At 41.6% G+C, this 25,798-nt stretch overlaps 1 protein-coding gene and 1 long non-coding RNA gene across 4 annotated transcripts in view; one reads left to right on the top strand and one right to left on the bottom strand.

Annotated features, from left to right (window-relative positions):
- dtnbp1a (dystrobrevin binding protein 1a) overlaps window positions 1–17,391 on the bottom strand; it is a 20,368-nt gene extending 2,977 nt beyond the window's left edge. For both annotated transcript variants that reach the window (XM_027154126.2, XM_027154121.2), the window contains exons 1-8: window positions 17,142–17,391; window positions 14,818–14,871; window positions 14,612–14,662; window positions 14,406–14,466; window positions 13,707–13,839; window positions 9,662–9,794; window positions 8,778–8,800; window positions 203–358 (exon numbers count right to left, since the gene is read on the bottom strand). In XM_027154126.2, coding sequence (XP_027009927.1) covers window positions 203–358; window positions 8,778–8,800; window positions 9,662–9,794; window positions 13,707–13,839; window positions 14,406–14,466; window positions 14,612–14,662; window positions 14,818–14,871; window positions 17,142–17,197 — 667 coding nt within the window. In that variant the 5' untranslated portion in view covers window positions 17,198–17,391. The remainder of the gene's footprint in view (window positions 1–202; window positions 359–8,777; window positions 8,801–9,661; window positions 9,795–13,706; window positions 13,840–14,405; window positions 14,467–14,611; window positions 14,663–14,817; window positions 14,872–17,141) is intronic.
- LOC113647420 lies at window positions 14,878–20,997 on the top strand. Of its 2 annotated transcripts, none has more exons than XR_007140148.1 (4): window positions 14,878–17,147; window positions 18,879–19,100; window positions 19,393–20,203; window positions 20,545–20,997. It is a non-coding gene; the product is annotated as an uncharacterized LOC113647420 (long non-coding RNA). The 2 variants fall into 2 exon arrangements; XR_003441665.2 differs by having other exon boundaries at window positions 18,879–19,040.
- Window positions 20,998–25,798: the final 4,801 nt, after the last annotated feature.

A 25,798-nucleotide genomic window follows, 5' to 3' on the forward strand; every position in this document is an offset into this window, starting at 1 on the left:
CAGCGCTTTATACTCCGGTCTGTACAGATCATCGTTTTTTACTCTGTCAGGATGGGTGCCATTACTTTTGAAAGCATCGACGGGTTACAGCATTAGCTCACGATTCAAGTCTCTATGATTGACAGATCTGGTCAGAAGAAGACAGGAACAAAAGCAGTGGATGTGAGAGACGAGTGCAGGTCAGACGGTGCCCGAGTCTCACCTCTCCTGTCAGTGATGCGTAAGTAGCCAGTAGACAGATATTGCTCCATGTCTTGATGAAAAGCCTCTTCGAAATACTTTTGTCTCTCCTTCAGCTTCGCTTGCTGTGCGTGTTCCATCTCCAAGACCTTCTGGGCGTGTTCAGCATCCAAGTCGGCTAGCACGAGGAGAGAGAGAGAGAGCGAGAGAGAGAGAGAGAGAGAACACAGAGACTGTGAGAATATGGACTTTGTTCACTTTTACAATCCAAACCGAAGAAAACATGGAATGACATGCCAACCCCGATGTCAGTTACAGTCCCGGGTGTTTGTGTGAAGAGCGCTATGTAACCTGCTGCTACTTCCTGCTGCGATCACCGCCGATGTTGTGTGCACCGAGCGGAAAGGCGAAGGCTGCAGATGAATTAAAGCGACTCTGCACGGAGATCAGCTCCTCCTGCAGAAAGCTGAAAACTGGCTCAGAATGTGTGAATGTGTGTGTGAGCGTGTGTGTGTGTGTGAGCGTGTGCTCTGTGTGTTCTCGACGACGCTTCTTTATCTGTTTATCTCCAACAGGAAGAGAGCTCACTACACTGAATGGCAGGAAGCATGTCTTTGTTACTGAAGTGGCATCGTCTCTGTTCTGTGTGTAGGCACCGTGAAGCGGCCGCTACGGCTACGACTCCTACAAACATCCTGCAATGGATTCGAGGCAGAAACATGGAAATAAACTGCAGATTAAAGCAAGACAAAGCGTGTATATACATATACACACACATCCATGCTCTTTATCTATAAATACCGACTCCATACATTACACACAATATTGCTGCTTGCACCACTCACACATTCTGTGTATTCTACAAACATATGTGATACACACTGCTGTTACTATGCACCATCACACACTACCAACCTCATACCAAGTCTCATACTCTGTATACTGTGGATTTTATTTCTGTTTTTTTCTGCACAGCACTGTCGTTATTCTATCTCTGTACTTCTGAGGGACGCCGACAGCTGGTACTTGTTTCCTTGTGTGCGACATTTAATGCCACTTTTTGCATTCAGGACAAATTTGCAAAAGGTGTTTGCGAAAGTCTGATAAATAGGTCATGAAGCTGCAGATCTGATGTCCTAAATGACGTGAAAGTATTAGTTTAGTACAGTATCTGTACCTCGGCTCTGTCCTTCACCCCCACTATAACTACACAGTGTTTACCAGCTGAAATCTGCTGCGTCTCCGGCTGCTGTCTGCATCGTCGCCTCTGGTTTACTTTTACTTTTCAGGTGATATTTTGAATTGCAGTTAAATTCGTCTCTTTTCTCTCGCTTCGTTTTCACTCATGATTCATTTCTGTTTAGTCCTCAGGCAATCGGCTCAGACTGGAACTGACATTTTACATATATTTACATATACATATATAATATAGTTCCCACTGTGACCACACACAGAAAAAAAAATAATATAGTGAAAGTGTGGTTCATGTTGCATCACATCAGTGTCTCTTGGCTTCAGCTTGATCTTTATTGTATTGCAGCAAGAGAGAAAAGTTACTTGTGTCTATATCTGACATCACCATAATGTCACTTAGATCTAAATGATAAATGTATATAACTGTAAATTAACGCTAGTTTACCTCCATATATGTATATTATCTGAAGATGGGGCAGCTCCACACTATCATGCTACTAGCTTTGAGCTACTGTTGCTTCGGTCAGCTTTGTGGTGGAGTTCTCATCAGCAAACATTTAAAGACTTCGACGGGAAGGAATTAGTGTTGGGTCTGTGGGGAACTCGGAAATCGTTCTGACCTGTTAGTTCCTCGGGAGCTCTTTGTTGCTTATTCACTCGACCACAAACGGTTGTAGAACGGTCATTATTTACATTTATATTATTAACTGTCACCAAATGAGGACGAGGTTAGTTATTGAGTCTGGTTCCTTTCGAGGTTTCTTCCTCATATCTGTTTGTTTTTCCTCACCAGCGTCACCTCGGGCTTGTCGTTAGGGAACGCTGTTAGACATGAACGGTAACTTAATTAGTAACTTCCGTATTGTAGCCGACAGTGTGTACATTAAGCAGAGAATTATTCTTGTAATGTGTGTAACTATAAACAGGAGTAGAGGTGTGTACTGAGACCGGAACCACGGACTCTGTAACAAGGAAGAGGAAGCTGGTTTAGATAGGAAAATTTCAGGACAAAGGCCATGTTCATTAGCATGGCAGTGTACTGGGCACTCACACGGAGCTTTTCGCATAGATCATATTTTATATTTTGGGAGATGAGAACCAAGAAAGCTCACTAGAAAACATTGTGGGCAGCTACATTTAAAGCGTGCTGTAAAACTCCTACACAAGGCTTAAATTAAAAGCTGTGACTCTAACATGCTGGTAAACAGCTAAAATATCAATATCAACAACCGTGTCAGTTTCCTGATATATATGGACCCGACTGCATCATCTGACGTCCCGTCTCTAAGCAGGAGAACGTTAAATGAGGTCAGAAGCTTAAATAGCTTATAGTAAGTGATTAGAGGGAATGTGTGTGCAAAAGAAAGAGAGAAATCTTTATAGTTATCATTCATTTTCTACCTCTTATCTGAACTTCTCGGGTCACGGGGAGCCTGTGCCTATCTCAGGCGTCATCGGGCATCGAGGCAGGATACACCCTGGACGGAGTGCCAACCCATCACAGGGCACACACACTCTCTCATTCACTCACACACTCACACACTATGGACAATTTTCCAGAGATGCCAATCAACCTACCATGCATGTCTTTGGACCGGGGGAGGAAACCGGAGTACCCGGAGGAAACCCCCGAGGCACGGGGAGAACATGCAAACTCCACACACACAAGGCAGAGGCGGGAATCGAACCCCCAACCCTGGAGGTGTGAGGCGAACGTGCTAACCGCTAAGCCACCGTGCCCCCCTTTACAGTTATCAGTAGATTATTAAAACAGTATTTTATACTTGTCTATTGCTTCATTTTCGTTGTGTCTAAAGGCTAATGATGTATGAAGGCATGGCGTAAACATCAGGCACTCGGATCCTCACATTCTTCACGCTCTGAGAAAACGGCAAACGGAAACCAGACGGTGATTCAGAACTGCAGAACAGTAAACGATACAACAGCGTGATCAAGATGTAGTGAACGTTTTTTCACTCTGTCTGTGCAACATATTAAAAATACACGATGAAACTCTAAATCAGCTGAAAGTAGAAAGAACCAAGACAATCATGGCTAAGGCTGGTCAGGATGCTCGCCGGATGACACTGGTGTAAAACCGTGGCTGTGGCTAAAGAGCTCATTCGCATATTACAACATATGCAATCTCAATTTAGGAAAAAAAACAATGTTTAATAATGAGGACACTTTGGTACGCTGCAATCACATCGTCGCACTACCACTGTGTGCTGTCAGGAGAAGAAACAAACCCGGAGTCGTCTCCCTGCTGCTAATCAGCGAAAGGACAAAAGAGTGATGGTTAAGTTCAGAGGCGAAGCCCATGGGCTACTTAGGTTAATAGCTTATCTTAATGAGAGTGGTCTAACTGCTAATGCAGCATCTTAGTGAAAAGACTAATAGAGCTCCCTCTTCAGCACATGAAAAATGACCCCGACTTTAACGTGACGACGCTACGGTTACAAACACGGCTGAACAGGTGAGTTTTATTAGGATACCTGCAGACTAACCTGGCAGGTTATTTACCTGCATGCGACAGCTATAAAACGAAGCATGTAGCCAAACAGTACGTGCCCTAAAACATGACTTAAGTTTTAGATGGATTTTGGTTGGTGTTTAACTCCGTAGAGTACAGTACAGTCCGTAACGTCTCGGTCTGATAATCACTATAATGCACCGTGATGTGATGCAATTTAACAGTATATGTTTAACCTCTAGTGAAAAATGTTCCTATATTGAAGGATAACGACATCGCTGCGCTCATTATTCAGTGGATGGATGGACACGGCGATGAAGAGAAGAATCTTCAACAACAACATAAAGGTCGTGTCGATGTTTCCGGTTGTTCTGTAGTGCAAAGTTGACATCCACCTCTTTATAATCCCTCCACAATCGCTCAGGATTTATATGAGCAGGATTAAAGCTGTGGCTCAATACTGTCCAGCAGCTGGAGAAGCACTGAGTAATGTATGAGGCAGACTGTATTGCAATGCGGTGAAAACAACCAGAGATTCTATCGCTGACTTGCTCCTAATCTCCGCACCTCGCATGACGTGCACAGACAGAGGACGTCTTTTCCCTGCTTATGTCGTCTGCTTTATCCTGATTTTCCAGCCAGAGGACAAACACAATAAAGGTTTCTGTGCAATAACATTCGCAGCGTTGTGTAAATCATCATATTCCAACTCTTCTGACTCAAACACGTCAATAAAACTCGAGTGCCTCTAAACAACTAGCTGCAAACCTTCAGTCCTGTTATGGAACCAAATCTGTCCAGGTCCATAGATATGATACTGTATTTGACCCAGAGACAGCAGGAAAGAAAGGAAAGTTCTAATTGGGGATTTTAGATGTCCACTTTAATAGGAACATCTTATTAAACGTAACACCTTGGGTGATTTTAAGTAGTTAGTTAAGGGTTTTAAGCATTTTTATTCTTTCATACTATTCTTATAGGTCTGGTATAAAAACGTGGTCTTGTTTTGTGAAGAAAATGTTTTATATATAAAAAATACCCTTGTTATTCATTTTCCCCGTAAGAAGAAAAGTAAAATATTAGAACTTACCCCACATTGTTACCCCACATGGCAGTTAAAAATCCCTTTCTAACAATTTATCTGGTTTAAATCGGATTTAATGAAACATTAATTATTTTCAAATGTTTTGTGGTAATTTACTTAGAGGTAAAAACATGAAGCTAAGGTGCTTTGTTTGTTTGTTTGTTTGTGTATTTACTTGTTGCTGAATGATCGGTCAGTGTCATATAGAGATTATAGATTAACATTATAATAAATTTGACACTAAACAGCGTCTCTATGGCAAACTTAGTCTAGCTTCAGTGAGTCTGTACAGTCTCAGATTCTGGTTCTTAGCTGACACGAGGAAGCTGAAGCGGTCTGCTGTTGTAGCACCAAGGTTTGATGTGTTGTGTGTTCTGAGATGATTTTCTGCTCAACACAGTTGTAAAGAGTGATTATTTGAGTTGTGGATTTTAGGGGCTTTTTACACCTGGTCACTTCATGTGTTTTCTGTGATCAGATAGCTATCTGATGGTAAAAAGACCAGGTCTAAATGCCCTCCGAAACGTTCTCGAGACGGATATAAATCTGATCGTTCAAACCCCTTCAGGAGGAGGTCTGGGATGCGTTTCAGATGAAACTGGACAGGTGTAAATAAATGTGGTTGTTCAAGTCACATACGTCAGCGCTGTACTCCTCCCAAAGAGAAGTATGTCACTCGCAGGTGATCTTTCACCCAGGCGTCTCGTTGCGTCTTAAAATGCGCTGCTGCTGCCAGCGAAAATGCAGCAAACAGTAAATGCTGGTTTTTGTAGCATAAGTTGTTTCGTCTTCTTTTCGATTGCATCCTGAAAACTGCACAAAACGTGTTCCGTTTCAATTACCCCGGAAATGAGGTAAATTAGATTAGCATTTTGGGCGGGAGTAGAAAGATCGAATCGATATCAGATTCGCCGAGACACATTTATGTGGCCTAATGTAAACGGAACAGTTTTAACAAATCAGATAGTTATCGGATCAGAGAGAACACACGAAGTGACCAGGTGTAAAAAGGCCCTTAGACTTCCTGTCAGCTCAGACTAGTCTGGTCTGGAAGACTCCTCCCATCTCTCATCAGTAAGGCATTGCAATCCGATCCTCCACTTACAGAGTGTTTTGTGTTTTTCACAACATTCTGTGTGTAAAATTCCCAGATCGAGAGTTTCTGAAATACTCAACGTAGCCCATCGGCTACCAACAACCCTGCATCCACTGTTAAAAGTCAGAGAGATCATCTCTCATTCTGATGTGTGATGTGAACATTAACCAAAACTCTCGATGTGCTGCCACATGATTGGCTGATCGATCACAAGGCATCATGCAGTTGACAAAAAAACAAGTAAAGTATTTACAATGCTGTTTGAAACCCGTAAATATATCGTAGCTGCCGATTAAAGCCTTATACACACACCATCTTTCATGAAGTCAGTAAACAGCAGCTGAACAGAACAGCACGAGTTCTTTACACCAGAGCCAAAACAGACTTATTTGCAAAGACCAGCATGGCCACCTCCAATGTGTTGGACCCCAGCCCAAAAGCCACAACTAAACCTTTCACCAGTTTCACCAAAGCTCAAAGGGCTCTCAAGCCTCCATCAGACAAACAGCAGTGCATCCGAGTCTTCTTAAAGCATCAGATCATTTAAACAGCGCTGTCAGGCTGGCCTTCATCACCATGACAGCTACAATGCATCCACAGCCAAACAAACGAAAATGGTTCAGAAAATTATTTCCTCTTACTGCTGTCCACAGCTCCAGGCGTGCACATGCTCCTGTCTCTGTGTGAAGACGAGTGAAAACAGCTCCAGAACAAATAAGCCTTAAACACGCATCTCTTCACACCTTCTACAGAATGTAGATAGAATCTGTAGATCACTCACACACACAGACACAGACACACACACACACACACAGATATACACACACGTGCGCTATGTCATACTCTGTGTGATGGTAAAGCATCATCTCCTGCTCAGGGGCACAGCGCTGAAGGAGAAGCGAACTTGGAACGTACCATTCACGGCCACACGGGGGTGGAGAGCACGTACGTATACGTGATATGAACCTCTCTCGACTTACCGAGCACCTTATGTTCTAATTCCAGCCAAAACCACCGAAAGAAATACTTATCTTTAAAATCTGCTAAAAGGACAGAAGCTTTAATTGAATGATTTCTCTGCATGTTTTAATAGCCGACTGAGTCACTTTCTCCAAGCCTGTAGCCAAGGCTGTTTTCCCACAGTACAGCCAAATGATTTCACATGTAATCCCTGCTACATGGGGACGTATTATACAACCTGTTGGAAGGAATTTAGCCAATTCAACCAAGAGACTTGGAAAAAAAAAAGTAACACAGGTCATAGGTGTTACTTCTAGTAAAAAAGTTTTTTTTTTAAAAAAGCACAAAAAATGAGGTCAGTAAGAAGATTTCTGCCCTCTGGAAAGGATGCACTGTTCTAGTCCACTCTGTTTGGAGATTTAGACAGTGATTAGTGGCAGTAATGAGCAGTTTGGAGAGAATGTTAGCTTCTGTTCCTCAGCAGAGTCTCACATGATGGAGTCCAGACAAACACTGACTGTGATCACATCACCACCGCTTCAACCCCGATTACACCCATTACATTTCTTTACACTGAACATACAGACATGATGTCACACAAATGATGTGTATATATATTTTAAATGTCGCTCAACCTTAAGAGGAACCAGGCTCAGAAGTGAACTGATATTATTTACATTGACATCAGTTCCTGTTCATGGTCACTCAGATGAGGATGAGGTTCACTTCTGTGTCTGGGTCCTCCTTAAGCTTTCTTCCTCATAACAGCTCAGGGAGTTTTACCTCGTCAACCTCACATCAGGCCTGATCATCTGAAATAGATGTTCGGAGATAAAAATAACTTAATTTTAAACTTTAACATTTTTATTCTGGTTCTATATGTTTGTAAAGCTGCTTTGTGACAATGTCAGTAGTTTTTTTTTTTAGGGAGCAAATGTTTAATTTTGTGATTGAGGGAAAGAGAAAGAGAGAGGGGGAAGAGAGAGAGAGAAGAGAGAGAGAGAGAGGGGAGAGAGAGGGAAAAGAAAGAGAGACAGAGAGAGGGGGAAAGAGAGAGAGAGATACACAGAGAGAGAGAGAGGGAGAGGGAGGGAGAGAGAGAGAGGAAAAAGTGTGTGTGTGTGTGTGTGAGAGAGAGAGAGAAAGAAAAGTGTGTGTGTGAGAGAGGGGGGGCACAGTCAGAGAGAGGGGGAGAGGAGAGGGGGAGGGGGAGAGGGAGAGGGGGGAAAAGAGAGTGTGTGTTTGTGTGTGTGTGAGAGAGAGAGAGATAGAGAAAGAGAGAGTGAGAGAGGGGGGGAGACAGGGAGAGCAAAAGAGAGAGAGAGACAGAGAGAGAGACAGAGAGAGAGAGACAGAGAGAGAGCTATTAAAATGGCCGACTCCCTGAGGAGCAGCGTGCCTACTGAACTATGGAGCTGATTGAGACACACCCAGAGCTGATTGAGACACACCCAGAGCTGATTGAGACACACCCAGAGCTGATTGAGACACACCCAGAGCTGATTGAGACACACCCAGAGCTGATTGAGACACACCCAGAGCTGATTGAGACACACCCAGAGCTGATTGAGACACACCCAGAGATCACCCCAATCACTGCCTCATCACTTACACACAGAAATTAAGCATCAGCTGATTACTCAACACCTCTCCTCACTGTGAGGCAGTACATGAGGTCCAGGAGGTAAAGGAGACATGACACAATTAGGTGTTAATTCACGTGTGAAGAAAATGACCAAACAATGAATTACAGAACTTTACAGAAATAATTTATTCATATAGTTTCTTACCTTTAAGAGATTCCAGTTCTTTCCTACAAAATGAACAAAAGGGAAAGTTGTGACACGTCTCGTATGACAAACACGACGGTTTCATTCATTGCTGATAAACAGAGAAGGCAGTAGTACGCAATTTGTTCTGCTGCACATTAAACACAGAGAGAAATAAAAAGATGCGTCATCATGCCGTGCATCACACACTCAGCGTTTAGTGAGATTCTATTATAAGACATTAGAAAAATGGACTGTCTCTAGTGGAAATATACAACATTACACTCTGATCCTCGTCCAAACGATTGCTGTCCAACATCTTTATATCCTTCTGGTCTAATGCTGTGGTTAGAATTCACATAGTATATGAATCAACTTCAGAGCCTAGATGTGATGTTAGATTAATGACTTTCCTTCCTAATCGTCTCTTCACTGCAATTCCATTACACCTAAATTTACCGTCAGTAAATGATCTGGAGAAAAAGTGGGGGTGGGGGAATGCCAGTAGGGAAAAGAAAGAAGATGAGAATGAGGGGAGAGATATGAATTACTCAGGGCCCTTCAGGGAAACGCACTGATTTAGAAATAGAAAAGCTGAGGATCAGATGATGAACCATCTACAAAATCTAGATGAGTTTTAAGTTTTAAGATGAAGAAAAAAAAGCACCTCAGTGTATTATATAGGTGTACATCACAGGAAACAGCAAACTGGCTGCTTTTTTCAGGTATGCGTGCAAATGTGATGTTATAGTAACACACAGGAGATGCTCAGAGATGCTCAGAGTGCGACTGATACAACTGTCTTTCCCAGAGAATCATCCCAGAGCTTTCCTGTCCTTGTTGATGACAAGCTCTTCAGGAATAAGGAGACATTGGAGAGAAATGTTCGACAGTAATATAATCACCTCTTCTTCTTCTTGTAGTTTTCCAGCTGCAGAATCTGAAAGTGTTTGAAGCGTTGCAGCTCACACTGACCACACAGGTTCTCCAAGTTCTCCAGATGACTCTCCATCTCCTCAAAGCTGGACTCGAGCTGAGCTGTATAGCAAAGACAAGATGGTTGTACAGAGTGCAGGGCTTTCTGTTCACTTTTAATACAACTTTATTATTATTATTATTATTATTATTATTATTACTATTATTATTATTATTATTATTATTATAACTTTTGCACAACATGGACATCATATATCAAAACACTCAGCCCAATGAGGGGAAGTGCCTCGCGTGTGTTTTGGTCACGTGTAGCCCCGCCCCCAAAATAAGCAAAATCAAAAAGTTAGCACAACATAGACGTGTCATATATCAAAACACTCAGCACGATGAGGGGAACTTGCCACGTGCAAGCACCATTCACATTTTCTTCAGGATATGTACCGTTCTAGTTATTATTATTATTGTGCTAAATACTCAACACTTTCACCATGAACAAGTCAAATCCTTTCTCTGCTTATCATTTACACATCCTGATCAACTATGATCCAATACTTGGGCTGTTCAAATGATTTGATTCGAGTTGGGCGTTTAACCTGCGTGTTCAGTCCCTCGTATTTAACCTGCGTGTTCAGTCCCGCGTGTTTAACCTGCGTGTTCAGTCCCAGCAATCAGTTTGGGGAAACAGTCTAGTTGTTCATTACAGCCAAACAGTGTGTTTTATTTGAGCACTTTAGTCAGTGTGGTCAGTCATTGTGTGTCATTTTTGGTGTTCAGTCCTGTGTGCTCGATTCCATGTGTTCAGTCCTGTGTGTGAGGCAAAATGGTTCTTTTCACCACAGAAGTGATTTTATTTAAGTTCTTCTGTTCTTACACGTTGCTTCAGTCTTTAACTTTTTACTCATTGCTAAATAAAAAAAAAAATATAATAATAATAATGATATAAAATAGTTTTATTTGATGAGTTACATGCTGATGCTGTTGTGATATATATTGTGTGTGCGTGTGTGTGTGTGTGCGTGTGTGTGTGTGTGTGTGTGAGATTAGTCTGTTTCAGCTGTTAAGACACAGAGGCTGAAGCCATAAGCACAAAAGCGCCATCTCTAGTATTGAACCCAAGGTGATGGAACATTATCAGACTGCTCAGTTTTTCAGAGGTTCATAAAGAATAAGCAAAGCTTCTCAGCACCACCAAGTGGCTCGTCTCAAAAAAAAAAAAGGATTCAGTCGGTTTACATCCTCCCTTGTAAAATGCCCCCACAGGAGGGAACCCAGCTGATCAACACCATCTTATTAAGGTACAGACTAAAAATTCTTTTACAGTCAGCACTGATCAGGATGAGAAGACAGATTGGTAAAATAATCATTTCTCTCACAAGGTGTATTTTACAAATGAACATGAGAGAAAGATTTCCTAGCTGTACAGTCTTCTGCACCCTGGAGCTCCACAACATCTGAAACTGGAATTTCACAGGAAGACGCTGGAGTTTAACACAGTGATTCTGGACAACTGTCAAAACCCCGGAGTTCAATCCAACTGCTACAAGATGAAAACCTTTTCTCAAAGATACCATCATTCCTTTCTAATGTTCTGAATATAGCGTAACACACACACACACACACAGAGTAAGTAAATATAAACTAAATTTTATGCATCATATCTTTTGTATACAGTGCTTTCTTCCTTCATAACTCCATCTTTTGTAAGAGCTTTATTCTAATCAGCGTTATTATGGATCTACAGGAACACAGGAGGAAATAGATTCTGGATGAGATGCTCAAAAAATATTCACACTAATGAGGGTTGTGTAGCTGATCCACAAAGCTGATGGTTTGTGTTTGGGAGGTGGGATTAAACTAGAGTACCCAAAACAAGCCCAGAAGAAGCCCAGGGGAAGCCTGGCGGAAGCCCAAAGGAACCCCAGAGGAAGCCAAGAAAAATCCCATACAACCCAGAGGAATACCGGAGGAACCCCAGAGGAAGCCAAGAAAAATCCCATAGAACCCAGAGGAACCCTGGAGGAAGCCCAGAGAAAGCCCGGAGGAATCCCATAGAACCCAGAGGAACCCTGGAGGAAGCCCAGAGAAAGCCCGGAGGAATCCCATAGAACCCAGAGGAACCCTGGAGGAAGCCCACAGGAAGCCCAGAGAAAGCCCGGAGGAATCCCATAGAACCCAGAGGAACCCTGGAGGAAGCCCACAGGAAGCCCAGAGAAAGCCCGAGGGAATCCCATAGAACCCAGAGGAACCCTGGAGGAAGCCCACAGGAAGCCCAGAGAAAGCCCGAGGGAATCCCATAGAACCCAGAGGAACCCTGGAGGAAGCTCAAAGGACCCCAGAGGAAGCCCAAAGGACCCCAGAGGAAGCCCAAAGGAACCCCAGAGGAAGCCCGGTGGAATCCCATAGAACACAGAGGGACCCTAGAGGAACCCCAGAGAAACCCTAGAGGAAGACCAGGGGCAGACAGCGAGTGCTCCACAAAACTCTAAACAGATAGTAACCTGATATAGGGAGCATTGCATCATTCATTATATCATTATAGATTTTTTTTCTTATTTTCAAAATAAAAGATACAAGTTTTACAAAAGATAAAACAATATGTGGAGGCTTGTAAACTGCAGCACTTTCAAGTGAATCCTGAGCTTGAGTACTGACTTTATGTCCCACCTAAAGCAGGCTGTAACCTGCAGCATTAACAACATCATGATCTGTTGCCTGCAACATATTCTGCGAGAACCTGTCGCAAGCTGACGGAATGAGCCTGAGGAAGTAAATATGTAGCTCCTTAAGCTGCGAGGACTAGCAGATGGAATGCCGCAGGAGTTCCCACTTAGTGCCTTCATATATTACTGAGCAGCTGTTCTGCAAGGTTACTCAAGGTGATCCCGCTGTTCTCCTCTGGTGGCAGCAAGGCTCCTGAGGCGGCAGAAGGATGTTACACAGAACGAACGACAACACCGAGCATTAAGTCTTTCTTGGCTCAGGTTACAACACAACAACACGACTGACTAAAACAAAGACTGAGCACCAAGATTTGTACAAAACAAAAGTGCAGCTTTATACAGTGTCTAAATTCAGCAGGTTTTAAAATGTAGCGCCTGCTACTGTAGTTCTGTTCAGGACAAAGGCAGCATTTTTTAATCAATGTAACAAATGTGTCACTTACATGGGAAAAGTCTGAGCCCACAGTCAGGGGCGGTGCCAAGGTTGGAACGGATGAGGGACTTATCCCCTGAGACTGTGTCTATACTTACAACAGCGCCACCTGCTGACTGCAATACGTACTGTACTGTTTAACAGCTCGAAGCAGAGACACAAACTTTTACTGACTGAGTCACACGATCTCTAATGATTTGTCTTTAATAACTGTTAACTTTATTATGTTCACTGTTTACACCTTTAGATGATTTAATGCCCACAAGAGAATAACTTACATTCTAAATACTATAATCACGGCATCACACCCACATACACAGATACACCGATACACCTCCCCCCAACACTCCCACGTACAGCATGAACTCCACATCCACCCACCATCATTTCTTCAACGACCATTTGTCGTTTTTACTACTCGGTATCTTTCTCTTTATATATTATTCCCGATTGTACTGTTTTGTTTTTCCCCCTCTCCTCTGTATTCCTTCATGTTCTGTCAAAGTGTGGTTTTTGTCAGAAAGCTGGCTGTAAACGTAAGTATTTATTAAACAATGTCCGGTTATGCGTTTTCAATCCCAGGTGCCGTTGTGTCACCGTGTCGTGCTTCTGAGACCTCTGTATGTGAGCAACAAGAATAAAGTGGATATAAAGACAAAAAAAGTTTCTTTGTTTAAATTGTAGACCTTAATCCGGGAAATCAGGGAGCTTAAAAACATTTACAACAAATGTATATGACATCAAGCAATTTTTTAGCCCAGAGCTGAGAAGAAACTTTAGGTAAAGCTGCCGGGAAACGGCAATATGTTGCTTGATATAAGACTTGAGACGTGAGTTGCATGTTTTCTGTGTCTGTCTTACCGACTCGAGTTGTGATGGACTCCAGGTCTGTGATCAAGCCTGGAATCTGCTGTAACTGTTCCTGCAGCTCCAGCAGGGATCCTCTCCTTCTCTCCCAGTGAGCCGAAAGCATCACCACTTCTCCATCCACCACCTGAGGAGTGCATGAGCAAACAGGGTATAGGGATGAACACCAGTATAAATAGTGTTCAGATAAGTCTGTTACATGTAGCGTTATTAGCGGCACATCTTCTAAGGGAAGGGAGTTTTTCCTTCCACAGTCGCCTCAGGCTTCTCATTAGGGATAAATCAAATAAACTTGACATAAAAATGTTCTGTAAAGCTGCTTTAATACAATGTCCATTGTTAACAGTGCTATACAAACAAAACTGAATTGAATTCGTTATGAGGTCATTTCACTCTGCTGTCATTCCCAGTGATCCCTGTGCCGGACCGTGAGAGAATCAGACTGTAACGTCCAAATAAAAGGCTCAATAATCTCTCAGTACTGCAGACAAGGCTGGAACAAGTCAGTCACGGAAGTCTACACACATGCATTGATATTTTAATAATAAAGGTGGAGGCAACACGACCGAACTGAATCTGTATTGATGTGTGTTTATTTTTCATTTTAAACCTTACTTACCTGTAGCTTCATGTTATAAAGGAAGACCTGGACCTCGTGCACTATATATACTGTGAAGACAGGAATCTACTCACTTCTGCAGATTTGGAACATTCTTTGGTTCGTTTGTGCAGCGTCACCCAGGTGTCCTCGTATCTAGAGGAAAAAAACGTGATTTTTGATTTCTTAAATAAGAGAACAAATTGGAATCATGTACATCTTTGGAAGAACAACAACAAGATGATGATGATGAAACTCTGAATGGTTCATGAAGGTCAGTATATTCATTACAAACACATACCGATTCAACAGCTCCAGTCCAGCTGAGTACTGAGGCAGATAATCTTCTCTTCTAAAGCACACAACAAAAATCACACTGAATGTCCTTCAACTAAATCCATCAATCCACCAAGACAACAAAGTTTCTGCTAAATGAGTGATTACTCTTCTGTACATCCATGTACTGAGTAGAGGAAATTTATTTTAATTGTATTAGGATGTACGTACCTCTGTTTCTTCTTAATTTTGGCCTCCTTGGACTTGTCACTCAAAGTCTTGATTCTGAAAGGAAAGAAACCCCGAATATGAGGACACGTGATGTGGTCCTGGTAGAGTTCACTCTTATAAAGGGGTCTTTACTTAGCTAATGCTACACAGTGCACTTTATTCTTAGCCATCTGTACAGTCTGCTTCCATATGCTGTATAAATATGTTCAGTGCCATATCAGTCTGACAGGCACACATCCGGATCGACTGAGCGCTAACACTCATTAATCCTGTAACCTACAAAGCAAGATAAGGACTGAAGTTATTACAGCTGTCATGTACAGATGGAGCTGACTCAGTAAAGCCGGAGCAAGTGAAAGGTTAACATTTCTGCACTAACATACCGTCTGATTTCTTTGATTTTCTAATGTGAAAATTGTAGTGTGTTAGTTGTACTGATCCCTCAGCCTTCCAGTGTCATGTACCAAAGGTGCTTTTAAAGCTGACTTTAAACTGTGTGATTTTTGGCCTTACTTTGCTGTTGCAAGCAGAAATCACACATTGTAAAGGAATTTGCATTGGTCATAAGTTTGGTGGCTTTACAAAAGGTCTTTACAGAGCTCCAGAATCCTACAGGGTCTTGCACTTTTCTTGACGTGATCTTACACACGTCTTACGGCAACGTTGCACACGTCTTACGGCGATCTTACTATAATATTACAGCGATCTTACATCGATCGCTGTAAGATTATAGAAAGATCTATAGATAATAAGATCTTACTATAATATTACAGTGATCTTACACGTCCTACAGCGATCTTTCTATAATCTTACAACGATCTTACACGTCTTACAGCGATCTTACTGTAATCATACACTGATCTTACACTAATCACACATCTTACAGTGATCTTACTATAATATCACAGTGATCTTACTGTAATCTTGCAGTGATCTTACACTGATCTTACACACGTCTTACAGTGATCTTACTGTAACTTTAAAGTGATCTCACACATATTGCAGTGATCTGACATACATCTACCGCACACAATTACACATGGTTCACATACAGTAGTGGCAATAACATAATATACACAAAATATGGTAACAAAAAAAATATCCTCATTATCTCATGCTCACTCTGAAGGAGGTTCATGTGCACTGCACTGACTAAAATGTTTATATCACAGATCCACACAGTAATCACAAATCACATAAAAGATCTGACATTATCGTTTTATTAATAATAATAATTTCTGCTACAGGACTCATAATATAATATTATACTGGATTATCGTGTATAGTGTGAAAAGTAATTCTGTAAGACTGCTGTAAGTTTACACAGATTAAAAGTGGCTTCAGACAGTCAGAGTTTTATTCAGGAGTGGATTTGAAACACTATACTGTAGTGTTAGTGTATGTTCCTTAATACTGTCAAAGTTCCTCTTTCTGCTCGAGTTTCTGTGCGGTTCTACTTTACATCTGTAAAGTAACATGCAAAACAGCCTCTAATTCTAATAATAATGTCATAATATACTTATTTTAAATCTTAGTTTAATGGCGTTGAGGTTTCTCAATAGTTTAAGTAATGCCACGAATATAATCTGACACTTTACCTGATTAAAATAGAATAAAATGTGTGCCTTTACTAGTGAGACGTAATAAAAAGAAAAAGAGAAAAATGTCCTTTCTCCAGTCGATCACATGACAGTCATCTGAAAGTAGTAGTAACGCTGTGGAATGCAGTTAGCCTTCAGTTAGCTAATTTAGCACAGTTAGCTAATTTAGCACAGTTAGCTAATTTAACACAGTTAGCCTTCAGTTAGCTAATTTAACACAGTTAGCCTTCAGTTAGCTAATTTAGCACAGTTAGCCTTCAGTTAGCTAATTTAGCACAGTTAGCTAATTTGGCACAGTTAGCTAATTTAGCACAGTTAGCTAAGTTAGCTAGCACACACTGAGAAATGTCTGTATTAACCTGTTCATATTTCTCAGCGGATAATGTGTGCAGTATGAACCCATTTATTCACAAAAGCAAGACCATATAAAATAACAAGTCTGAGGTGGAGGTGGAGGTGTGTGTGTGTGTGTGTGTGTGTGTGTGTGTGTGTGTGTGTGTGTGTGTGTGTGTGTGTGTGTGTGTGTGTGTGTGTAATGAGGAGCTAGCTTTGTTGTCATCTAGCAGACGCCTCTGAAGGCTGTGTCCCAAACCGCACACTAGCGCACTAAACTCGCGGAACCTTTAACACTAAGGAAATACAGATTTGGACGCAGAAGAGAAGCGAAAGAGAGAAAATACCACGGAGGAGACGATCAGTGTGTTAGTGAGTTTGTGTACATACCCTGAGGTAAAGTCCTGCTGCACGCTCTGCAGTTTCTCTCTGAAATTCCCAAACATTTCTTATCGCTTTAAATCCTCACTACAGCTGTGAACGCTTAGCACATAGCTACATGCTTATAGTCCATGAGTTCATCTTAACAACACAACGTTCCTGTCATCCTGACCCACTTTAACGGGTGTAGCGTTCAAGTTATTCCACACCATGTTAACACACATCCGACTGTCACTTCTGTCACAACATATTTTACTCCAACCCGTTTTCCGACACCACTCACCATTCTGTGCTCTGATTGGCTAGCACTGCAGTAGTGGCGTAGTTCGGCTTTTTATGATTGGATATCACCTGTCAGCGTTCAGGATACTTTTAACCAAACGATAGCACAGAGGGTACGATATGCCTAAATACGGGTAGGTACGGAAGTGTTGCACTTCCGGGTTTCATGTTTACGCCCCTCAAGTGATTGGACTCGTGATTGGACTCGTGATTGAGGGCTTTAACGTGTATTGTCATGTTACTCGACCTGATTCAGTTGTTATGGAGGTGCTGATTAATCCTAGATCGGGGTTAAGGGGTTGGATTACAGATTAGAACGTCATGAGTTCGAATCCCTTAGTAAGGCCCTAAAATCTCAATTGCTCAAGTGTATAAACTGAAAGCAAATCACTCAGGATGATTAATAATAAGTCACTCTAGATAAAGGTGTCTGCTAAATGGCAGAATTGTAATGTAATGTAAAAACAATGATCATTATTTATGTACATGTCATACCGCAGCTTGATGAAGTTAGTTAGGACATATTCAGCTCTCAGATGTGTGTTTCTGTAGTTAAAAGATGATTATAGTGTCTTGGCTTGTAGATTTTCCTGCTCACTGCGCTAAACAGTTTAATATAATGACAAAAGAGCACATTACTTATTATTACTTATAGATTATATATTCACACATTACTAAATGACGTAGATATTGCTAGATCTAACAAAGTAGATCTTTTACATCCTATGTAAAGTTACTGTTTATGCACAGTTTGTGTAAATCGTCCTCTTCATTAATAAAATGAAGAATACAGGACACTGCTGGATGGATGGATGGATGGATGGATAGATAGATAGATAGATAGATAGATAGATAGATAGATAGATAGATAGATAGATAGATAGATAGATAGATAGATAGATAGATAGATTGATAGATAGAACTTTATATTTATTGCATAGTACAGGTACATGGCAGCGAAATGCCAAAGTGCAGATAAATATATTAGTATATCTACAACAATAAATAAAATTATGACAGGTGGAATGTACAAAAGTATAGTATGTGCAAAATAGGAATATGTGCCAGTTGTATAGACAAAGTCCAATATGTCTAAAACATAATTATATACTTTTGTGAAAATGTGTGCATTGTATGTATAAGAAATGTAGCAAAGAAATATACAGTGTATGTACTGATAATATACATAAACGAACGTAAACTAGACTAAGCAATGAATGTAGAGTTATGTCCAATTATAACTGGTAGAAGAAGATGTAAATGAATGTCGGCTGTGGTGCAGAATTGCAATGTTATTACAGAAAGTGACATATTAGTGAGACGTCAGGGTGGAGTTCAGTAATTTTATGGTTTATATCTGGCTGGATGACAGTTTCTCTACCTGTGCAGTGAGGTGTTTAAAACCACAGGAACACTGCTACACTTAGTGTCACGCACACGATATAAGCCGCTGTTATGTTGCAGGTGTGTGAGAGCTGGGAATCATGGAGGTGCAGGTCACTGGGAGTAAAGCAGAGAGCCTTTGGTTAAAACTAAGAAGCCCAAATCTCTCAGCAAGTGGACACCATGTCCCAGTGCAGACTAAAGCTGAGTGCTAAAGTTCTTCATCCTGCAAGAACAAACGAGGTGATGCTATGAAGGAACATTTCTTCACTTCTGTATGATATATACGTTGACATGGTACAGGTGTAACTTACATTCTCTGCGTCTTGATTGTGATTTAGTTAATATTTTAATGACCAGTAATAATAATGAATAACCCCAACCCCATACACTGTAACCCTCTCATTAAACCTATTTTCCTTCCCGTTTTGGTTTGTAAATGTGAGTCTATTTGTTAGCTTATATAATAATGTAATAACATAATGGCAGGATAACGTATTGATTTGCTCGTGCAATATTTATAACCTGAATTTCTATTGATCACGCTTTTCTGTAGCTGAGAAGATTATCTGAGTCTCACTTTTGTCTTTCACAGACATTTTCAACACACACTTCACACCCCTCACACACACTCATCACCTTCCTGCTGTCTGGAAAAAGGTAGAGAAGCACTCGGTCCTTCAACAACCAGACTGTGGAACAATTTGAGGGAAGCCTCAAGCCATCAGGGACTGGACTAATACACACACACACACACACACACACACACACACACACACACACACACACACACACACACACACACACACACACACACACACACACACACACACACACACACACACACACACACACACACACACACACACACACACGTGTTCAACTGTACATACACTTACAATAACAATAAAAGCTTCCTGACACCTGACTTGGTCCCGGATTCTGGAACATTCTCCCCTTTCACATGAGGTCTTCTCCATCTTTAGCTACTTTTAAAACTTCTCTTAAAACCTATAATTTTTCTTTGTCTTATGATGCTGTTTAATGTGACAGTGTGTAATGATTGTATGTACAGAACTTTGGATGAAACCCTGAAGTCTTAAATTGTGCTTTATAAATGTAACAAATTTAAGCAACGATTCAAATAATCTGTGGGGTCTTTGCAGCTGGTCAGTTAAATTTTGATAGCTTGTCATTTAATTCTGACTTTATTGTGTAATATTTCCACAAAGGCATTTGTTCTTGCTGCAACTGATAGAGTAAGTGATGAAGTGTGTGATGAAGGCTGAGTATGAACTCGGAGCTGGTGGTGACACTTTGTGCCCTTTTGTCCTAGGCAGAATTCGGCGATTACAATCCGAACACAGACAAGTATTGCTATACACAGACCTGTGCACCATGAACAGGTAAAACTCAGGGCCAAACACACACACCGTGACTTACTGTTTACATGCACGCAGTGCCGGAAAATGACCGTTTGACTTACTTTGTTTAGTCAGATCAGTTCTCAGATTAAATGGCAGGTTCATTCAGACTTAGTGCATGGAAAAAGACTGAGTTTGTGAAAGTGTACTACAGAAGACAGGTGGCGTTGTGGTGCCATTTCTCAAAGCTCAGGCTCCTGAGTTCAGAAAGAACAGACTAACTGAAACTTAAAACCTAAATCCAGTCTTCACAACTGGACAAATAATTAGTTTTACTTTTCCTGTGATTACTTAATATTATTATAACCTTTTTCTTTTGGCAGCATCGTTTTGCAAGGAACAAAGAGATCCATAGCACGAGTCAAGTTTCAGCAGAGTATCAAACCCTGCAGTTAGTGTCCACTCTGGAGAACTATGGTGTGGTGTAAGGTGAGACCTGAGGGGAAGTTTATCTGCAAGCATGACATGAAGAAAAACGATGATGGCTTGGGGACTGAAGTCAGAGTATCTCCAAAACTGCAGGTTGTTCCTGTTATGCAGTTGTTTTGGATCACTTTAGTAGGCACTATAAAGGACAATCGGTTAACCAGCAACTGGGTCACTGATATACACGGGTCGTGGAGGTTAGCTCATCTGCTCGGCTCCCACAGACGAGCTATTCAAGTCAAGTCAAGTCAAGAAGCTTTTATTGTCATTTCAACCATATATAGCTGTTGCAGTACACAGTGAAATGAGACAACGTTCCTCCAGGATCATGGTGCTACATAAAACAAAGACAGAGATAAGGATTTAGTAAGTAGTCCTAGCCACATAAAGTGCATCTGTGCAACCTAGTGCAAACAGTGCAGGACAAAAACAAGACAGACAAGACGGTGCAGGACTAAAGACAGTGCAGACGAAAAGTTACAAGACAATACAAAAAAAGACAATAAACAGAAACAGCGCCGACCGACCAGTGTAAATACTGTATGTTCAACAGTATTGCATGCAGTAATACTAGAATGAACACAGTGTCATAGCAGCAGGTCCCTGACATAGTGTAAAGGATTGTGCAAAACAGCAAACGACTGAAATGTGAGACAGTATGTGCAAAGGGCAAAAAAGTGTGCAAAAACAGCATGTAAACAAGTTGATGGATGTAAACAGCATGTAAACAGGTTGATGCATTGTATATTAGAAGTGTGTGTATGTGGTGTAGGTCTGTGCAGTGCATACAGGTGATGTGTGTGTATGTTGTGCTCAGAACAGTTCAGTTTCAGTTATTAAGGAGTCTGATGGCTTGTGGGAAGAAACTGTCACACAGTCTGGTCGTGAGGGCCCAAATGCTTTCCAGATGGCAGGAGAGTGAAGAGTGTGTGTGTAAGGGCCTTTTTACACCCGGTCACTTCGTGTGTTCTCTCTGATCCGATATCTGATTTGTTAAAACTGTTCCATTTACATTAGGCCACATAAATGCGTCTCAGTGATTCGGATATCAATCTGATCTTTTTACTCCCGCCCAATATGCAAATATATTTTACTTCATTTCCGGGGTAATTGAAATGGAACACGCTTTGGTGTACAGTATGCGGTTGCTACAAAAAACAGCAATTACTGTTTGCTGCATTTTAAGACCCAACGAGACACCTGGGTGAAAGATCGGAGCCAGCGCTGGTGGGATAACATATTTGTTTCTGGCGCGATGCACGACTCCGAGTCACCTGCGAGTGATGTACTTCTGTTTGGGAGGAGTATAGCGCTGACGTATGTGGCTTAAAAAACCACATTCATTTACACCTGTCCAGTTTCATCTGAAACGCATCCCAGACCACCTCCTGAAGGGTTTTGAGCGATCGGATTTATATCCGTCTCGAAACCGTTTCGGAGGGCATTTAGACCTGGTCTTTTTACCATCGGATAGCTATCTGATCACAGAAAACACATGAAGTGACCAGGTGTAAAAACCCCCTAAGGGGTGTGTGGTGTCATCTACAATGCTGTTGGCTTTGCGGATGTAGAGTGTGGTGTAAGTGTCCATGATAGAGGGAAGAGAGACTCCAATGATCTTCTCAGCTGTCCTCATTATCTGCTGCAGGGTCTTGTGATTTGAGATGGTGCAGTTCCCAAACCAGACAGTGATGCAGCTGCTCAGGATACTCTCATTGGTATCTCTGTAAAACGTAGTCAGGATGGGGGGAGGGTGTCTTTCTCAGCCTTCGTAAGAAGTAGAGACAAAAAATTTGAAAAGCCGATCAGCGTGTCTTCGCCACAGGAAATACCTTTGGCCGTTTTGAATATGCATCCATCAGAAACATTTTGTCAAGGAATGGTCCCACATAGTCAGTGTGGCTTACATGGCTTTAGTAGACTTTTAATAGACTGCCAGTTGAGTTGAATGCTTCATTGCCATTCATGTACAAATAAGGGAACTCCAACCTTTTTCTCTTTTACTTTGACTTTATTTTTTCCCATCGGAGCAATTTTTTCTCCTGTGTAGGTCTTACGTATTACAGAAGTGCGCCTCAATTTCAATTTGTCAGAAATGCTCTTCGTTATCTTTGTATTAGATTATTGACAGCGCTGATTCTGTGTCAAGTTCCATTTTTATTTTTACTCCTTCAGTGATAGGAGTAACCCAGATAATTTTGTGATCTTTCTGTTTAAGAGAATGCAGCTCAGTGTACGAGAAGCCTGCCATATCATAATTGTCTGAGTCTGGCTCATTCGGTTCATATATCTTCACATTTCTATTTGCAAATGTCCTTTTCTTCTTATTTGGTTTTGTTTTACACATTTTCTGTATGTGCCTCTTTTTTCACACTGTTCACACTCCTTGTCTCTAAACCAGCATTCAGCAGGAACATATCGAACATATCACTTCGCTTTGTTGCAAATTTGTTTACGTGACATTCGGCTGACGCCTTTCTTTGTACTTCCTGCGCGTCTTTCGCGGCAGTCTCCATAGAGACGGCGATCTCTAATGCTCGGGTCAGATTGAGTTCTCGCTCAGTCAGGAGCCTCATTTGCATTGTCACAAAGTTGAGATGCCAAGTCAAGTCAATTATCTTTTATTCTTATTTCAACCATATACAGTACTGTGCAAAAGGCGGGTCTGGAAAATTGCTGTAAACAAAGAATGCTTTCAAAAATGGAAGTGTTAAACATTTCTTTTCATAAATGAACAAAATGCAGTGAATGAACAAAAGAGAAATCTAAATCTAATCAATATTTGGTGTGACCGCCCTTTGCCTTCAGAACAGCAGCAATTCTTCTAATTACACCTGCACACAGTTTTTGAAGGAACTCGGCTGGTAGGTTGTTGCAAACATCTTGGAGATCTAACCACAGATCTTCTGTGGATGTCGGCTTTCTCACATCCTTCTGTCTCTTCATGTAATCCCAGACACACTCGATGATGTCGAGATCAGAGCTCTGTGGGGGCCGTGCCATCGCTTCATGCTGGTTTGAAGGCAAAAGGTAGTAACACCAAATATTGATTTGATTTAGATTTTTCTTTTGTTTGCTCATTTGCAGTTTGTAAATTGACAGAAATAAACACTCATTATTTCTATTTCTGAAAGCATTCTTTGTTTACAGCATTTTTTAAACACCTGCCTAAAACTTTTGCACAGTACTGTATAGCAGATGCAGTACATAGTGAAATAAATCAACCTTTCTCCAGGATCATGGTACTACATAGAACAACAGGGGTACATAAGACAACACAGAGTTACGTACGTACTACGTAACAAGGACTAAAATGTACAGTGCACAGTATGAGACCTAGTGCAGACAGACTGAACGACTAAAATACCATTAAACAGTAAGAGGGTTGTAAATATTTGTAGACAATCACAACAATGATGTTTGGGCAAAATAGCATTAAAGTGACTGTGCATGGGTAGTGTTGTAAAATTATATATATATATATTGATTGGGAGTGTTTGTTGTGTGTGTGTGTGTGTGTGTGTGTGTGTGTGTGTGTGTGTGTGTGTGTGTGTGTGTGTGTGTGTGTGTGTGTGTGTGTGTATGTGCGTGCCAGTTTGGTACAGCTCAGTTTAGTTGGCTGATGGCTTGAGGGAAGAAACTGTTGCACATTCTGGTTGTAAGGGTTTGAATGCTTCGGTACCTATTTCCAGACAGCAGGCGGGTGAAAAGTGTATGTGAGGTGTTGCAATTCCCAAACTTGACAGGGATGCTCTGAATGGTCCATCTGTGGAACATGGTCAGGAGGGGGGAAGGAAATGGGCTTTTCTCAGCCTTCACGGGAAGCAGAGCTGCTGATGGGCTTTGTTACTGATAGAGCTGGTGGTGAGTGACCAGGTGAAGTTCTCAGCCATATGAACACTAAGGAATTTGGTGCTTTTGATAATCTCCACGGAGGATCTGTTCTTGCTGATGAGACCCATCACGGTCGTGTCATCTGTGAATTTGATGATGTGATTTGAGTTGTGCATTTTTACACAGTTTTTACACAGCAGAGTGAACATCAGTGGACCAAGCACACATCCCTTATGGTCCCCAGTGCTCTGTGGTGATGCTGGAGATGCTGTCTCCCAGTCAGGGAGTCCAGGAACCAGTTGCAGAGGAAGGTGTTCAGTCATTGAGGCAGGACTCTGTAGACTTTTTAGGCACGGGCACAATGGTGGTGGTTTTGAGGCATGTTTCCTGGTCACTCTGCCAGGAATCTTGTCTTGTGCAGCAGATGACTGTGGGTAATATGTGGTAGCTTAGTGGTTAAGGCGTTGGACCACTGATTGGGAGGTTGCCATTTAGCAGACATAAGTATTGACCATCCAGAGTGACTCACGTTTTATTTCATAAATGAACAAAATGCAGTGAATGAACAAAAGAGAAATCTAAATCTAATCAATATTTGGTGTGACCGCCCTTTGCCTTCAGAACAGCAGCAATTCTTCTAATTACACCTGCACATAGTTTTTGAAGGAACTCGGCTGGTAGGTTGTTGCAAACATCTTGGAGATCTAACCACAGATCTTCTGTGGATGTCGGCTTTCTCACATCCTTCTGTCTCTTCATGTAATCCCAGACACACTCGATGATGTCGAGATCAGAGCTCTGTGGGGGCCGTGCCATCACTTCATGCTGGTTTGAAGGCAAAAGTTAGTAGCACCAAATATTGATTTGATTGATTTGAGGTTGCCATTTAGCAGACATAAGTATTGACCATCCAGAGTGACTCACGTTATATTTCAATTTATACAACTGAGCAATTGAGGGTTAAGGGCCTTGCTCAGGGGCCCTGCAGTGCCAGCTTGGTGGATCTGGGATTCAAACTCATGACATTCTGATCAGTAATCCAACACCTTAACCACTGGATGGAGTTACGGTAAGAATCTCAAACAGACGAACAACCCAAGAATATTATCTCCTCCACTCAAGGGGATGAAGCTTAAAAACAAAGAAATAAGAATTAACCTCCATGTAGAAGTGTATCTCAGTCTAAATCACGTCACTTGAAGGACTCACTGCTGCCGAGGGTGGCATCACATTCACATGAACATCCTGGAGATATGTTGGACTGCTGTGGCAGGAGCACTTAGAAACCATTGAGACACCTTTTGTACTGCTCAGGAC

The sequence above is a fragment of the Tachysurus fulvidraco genome, chromosome 3 (genome assembly GCF_022655615.1).
Source record: "Tachysurus fulvidraco isolate hzauxx_2018 chromosome 3, HZAU_PFXX_2.0, whole genome shotgun sequence".
Lineage (NCBI taxonomy): Eukaryota > Metazoa > Chordata > Actinopteri > Siluriformes > Bagridae > Tachysurus > Tachysurus fulvidraco.